The 3,432-nt window shown below is 31.8% G+C and overlaps 1 protein-coding gene and 1 long non-coding RNA gene across 2 annotated transcripts; one reads left to right on the top strand and one right to left on the bottom strand.

Moving 5' to 3' along the window:
- Positions 871-2,327, bottom strand: LOC110265590. The gene is made up of 2 exons (XR_002351751.1): positions 1,855-2,327; positions 871-1,235 (listed from the first exon to the last, which is right to left on the bottom strand). It is a non-coding gene; the product is annotated as an uncharacterized LOC110265590 (long non-coding RNA).
- On the top strand, positions 1,253-3,148 carry LOC107612346 (WUSCHEL-related homeobox 3A-like). The gene is made up of 3 exons (XM_016314098.2): positions 1,253-1,447; positions 1,894-2,208; positions 2,334-3,148. The coding sequence occupies exons 1-3, from the start codon at positions 1,363-1,365 to the stop codon at positions 2,654-2,656; spliced, it is 723 nt and encodes a 240-aa protein (XP_016169584.2). The 5' UTR covers positions 1,253-1,362; the 3' UTR covers positions 2,657-3,148.

The raw sequence follows: 3,432 nt of genomic DNA, 5'->3' as shown, positions 1-3,432 counted from the left end.
AAAATATATAATTTCAAAAAAATATAAATAATAAATAATAAAAAAAACTCATATAGAGAGAAATAATAAAAATTTTATAAATAATGCAATAATATGTATAAAGGATAAAGTTGATAAAAGAAAAATAAATGTTAAATGTAGTGGCTAAAAGCTCATTAGTGTAATAGAGAAGTTAGAAATTATTGCTTCTTCTAAATGTGATTTTATGAACAAAATCACTTCTATATTTGTAAAGAAGAAAATTAGTCAAACAAAAAAATTACCAAACACACCCATATCATTTAAATTATAACTCAATTTACAATATATTTATTCATTTGCAACTACTATTTTAATGTTATATATGGGATCAGGAGAATTTACAAAATAATATGGTAAGAAATTAATCATTACTAAATTTACATATGCGTGAGTTTATAATAATTTTGATTTAAAAGTGTTTAAATTGTCACTCTTTTCACTGTATTGTTTTTTTATTTTTACAAATTTTAATACAAATCCAATTTTGAATTGAAATTAATTAAGAATGAAAATGATAGGGGGAAGAAAAGAGAAAGTAAAGTCCCAATCTCATAGAAAATTAATTGACCACTGAGTAATAATAAAAAATTAATAAATTTTGATAATTTTTAATATTTTTTATACCATAACTTATTATATATTCTTAGAAAAAATAATTATATGAGTATATATTTTATACTAATAATTAATTTTAATGACCAATTTTAATATACACGTAACATAAAAATAATAATAATTATTAATAACTACAAATTATAAAATATGTTGATCATTAACACTAGTGTTTATTTATATGCTAACTTGTTATGAAATCTCAACAAATAACAATGAACAAATATAGAACGCATAGAACCAAATCCTGCATGTTTGTAGCATTCATGTAGTGATTGACACATTTCAACAAATTTCCGTTCCAAACAATGAAGAATGCAGAATAAGAGGGGGAAATATGAAATATGACGTAGCAAAGTAAATCCTTAATGTTGCGTTGTGTTCTCGAATTGCGTGGAAGAAATAAACAGGGCAAGGGGGAATGTGCCATCTGCCACCCATTTTTATGTGTCTTGTTCACGAGGTGAGATGACACTGATAATTAGAGGCGGCGACACTGCTTATCGACCTTTGGTCAATTTGTCAATGTCTGCGCTCTTCTCTCTCTTCATTAACCCACCAAGACTGCGCATGCCTTTATCATCATCATAATAATAATGCTTCTAAAATAAATCAAAATAAGAAAACGAATAATAAAACATTTTAAGATCATATATAATGGAATACTTAATTAATTAATAAAATTAAAGGAAAATAAATCTTACTAGACATTGTAACCTATGGAAGAGTATGAGAGACACTTATTCGCATGGTGCGGGCGGCTTATCATTAATGAGAGAGAGAATCAGAAAGGATATCAATAGTCAAGACCAGAGTAAGATTACGCTGTTTCTTTAATTTTGTTTTTGGTGCCTAAACATCTCTAATTAATTAGTAATCTTAATATATAAGCAGAGTATGTGTTAATTAAATATATAATATAATAGGTGTGTGTCGTGGATAACGATTATTATTAGGATCAGCAATAGCATGCTTAAAATGTTGGGAATGACAAATTAAAGAGAGAGAAAGATGAATTGAAGGTGAGTTAGAGCATGGAAGGATCCGGTTGGGTAATGAAATTAGTAGTAGGTTAGGGTGCAGGGTCGCTTTGGAAGTTGAATTAAGATGAGATGCTACTAATTAATATAAAGGATGATGAAGATCAAGAGTTGATGAAACCCAACCCGTACTACTAACTAAACTATTAATACTCTCTTAAAAGGCATAATAAGCACTCACAGATTTAGATACTACTAATGGAGGAGTGTGTTGCGGCAGGGTCGTCATCATCGTCGTCAAGTTGTTCGCGATGGAACCCAACGAAAGAGCAGATAAGCACGTTGGAGGAGATCTATAACCAGGGAGTGAGAACTCCAAACCCTAAAGAAATTAAGGAGATTATGGAGAGGCTCAAGGTTTATGGTCCCATTGAAGGTAAGAACGTCTTCTACTGGTTCCAGAATCACAAAGCCAGGCAGAGACAGAGGCAAAAAGATCATCATCAACAACAACTACGTCTTCAACAACACCATCATCATCATCCTTATTTCAATCGCTTTCTCAATTCTATCTCTCCCCCGATTTCTCCTACTGGTTCCTTCATTCTCCTCTCATCTTCTTTCATTTTCACTTACTATTATATGTTAATATTCAGTATTGACTGTTGACTATTGACTATTGACCTTCCATTGACCTTCGAGTCTTCCACAACATTTCAGTGGTGCGTAGCCCGGCATATGGGTTGGTACAGAATGAAATTGGGCACTTTCCAAATCAACACTCAAATATGGTGGTAAGCCCAAGGACTGATCAAGCATTGCCTGTGATGATGATGCCACCTCAGCCCATTAGCCCAAGGATTGAGGATGTTGTGCCAATGATGATCCCACCTGGGCCCATCAGCCCAAGAACATTGGATCTGTTTCCGCAGCACCCAACTGGCACTTTGGCAGCAGGCAGGGCAAGACAGCAATCTAATCATGAACTTGCAAATCACAACTTCATTGACTTTTTTACTTCTCCGGGCCGGGACCAACCTTGACTCATTGTTATATACTACTAAACTCTAACTCTCGGAAGTCTGGAACTGATTTTTTGCTTCCACAATTGGATAGGATAGTTCGTTATAAAACTCTTGGACTTTCTTAGTTAGTGCTCTTTTTCTTTTATCTATTATTAATAGTATTGAATCTAGTCTTGTTAATTCTCAAGCTTATATTATTCAATGTTATGCCATGCCAACTAATTAGGTAAAATATAAGAAAGCGAAAATGTAATATAAACAGGTCATGCAGCATGTACGTTATGTAGTATATGAGAAGATTCTCTGGCACTGAATCTTGTTCATGATGATATTTTTCAATTGAATATTTTTGTTTTTATTTATTCTGGTCATATTTAGCACGGAAATCAAACAGCAAGAATACGAATTGAGAAGCTTCGTATCGTTACGAGTGGAGCCAAAGCGCTTCACCTTATTTTATCTAACTGACTTTTATTATTCCAGTAAGTTATGCTCTTTTGGATGAGCGTTATTATGTTCTTTTTCCTTGCCACAGAATTAAACTTATCTTAATTTTCAATTTTTACACCTTAGGATATAAGCTTTCACATTTTACTTCTGCTAACCAACCCTTCTTGTTAAGTCATTCTTTTTCTATATGTTTTTGTCACATACTTATTATTAGAAACCTTACTTTTTTGGATACGACCATCATAGTTTTATTAAATGCTTAATTAATAGTTTTCTAGCATATATATTTGTATTATAGATTATCTCATTTTAATGGTTTTGTCTATTTTTATAGGATAAAATGC

This window comes from Arachis ipaensis, chromosome B08 (genome assembly GCF_000816755.2).
Source record: "Arachis ipaensis cultivar K30076 chromosome B08, Araip1.1, whole genome shotgun sequence".
NCBI lineage: Eukaryota > Viridiplantae > Streptophyta > Magnoliopsida > Fabales > Fabaceae > Arachis > Arachis ipaensis.
The sequence above is the reverse complement of the archived record's forward strand: the minus strand, read 5'-3'. Positions and strand labels throughout refer to the sequence as shown.

Bases quoted from the DNA above. Each gene is read 5' to 3' on its own strand.
- LOC107612346 (XM_016314098.2), top strand. From the start codon at position 1,363: ATGAGAGACACTTATTCGCATGGTGCGGGCGGCTTATCATTAATGAGA. The intron at 1,448-1,893 runs GTAAGATTACGC...GTGTTGCGGCAG, and splicing joins TATCAATAGTCAAGACCAGA to GGTCGTCATCATCGTCGTCA. The intron at 2,209-2,333 runs GTTCCTTCATTC...ACAACATTTCAG, and splicing joins TCCCCCGATTTCTCCTACTG to TGGTGCGTAGCCCGGCATAT.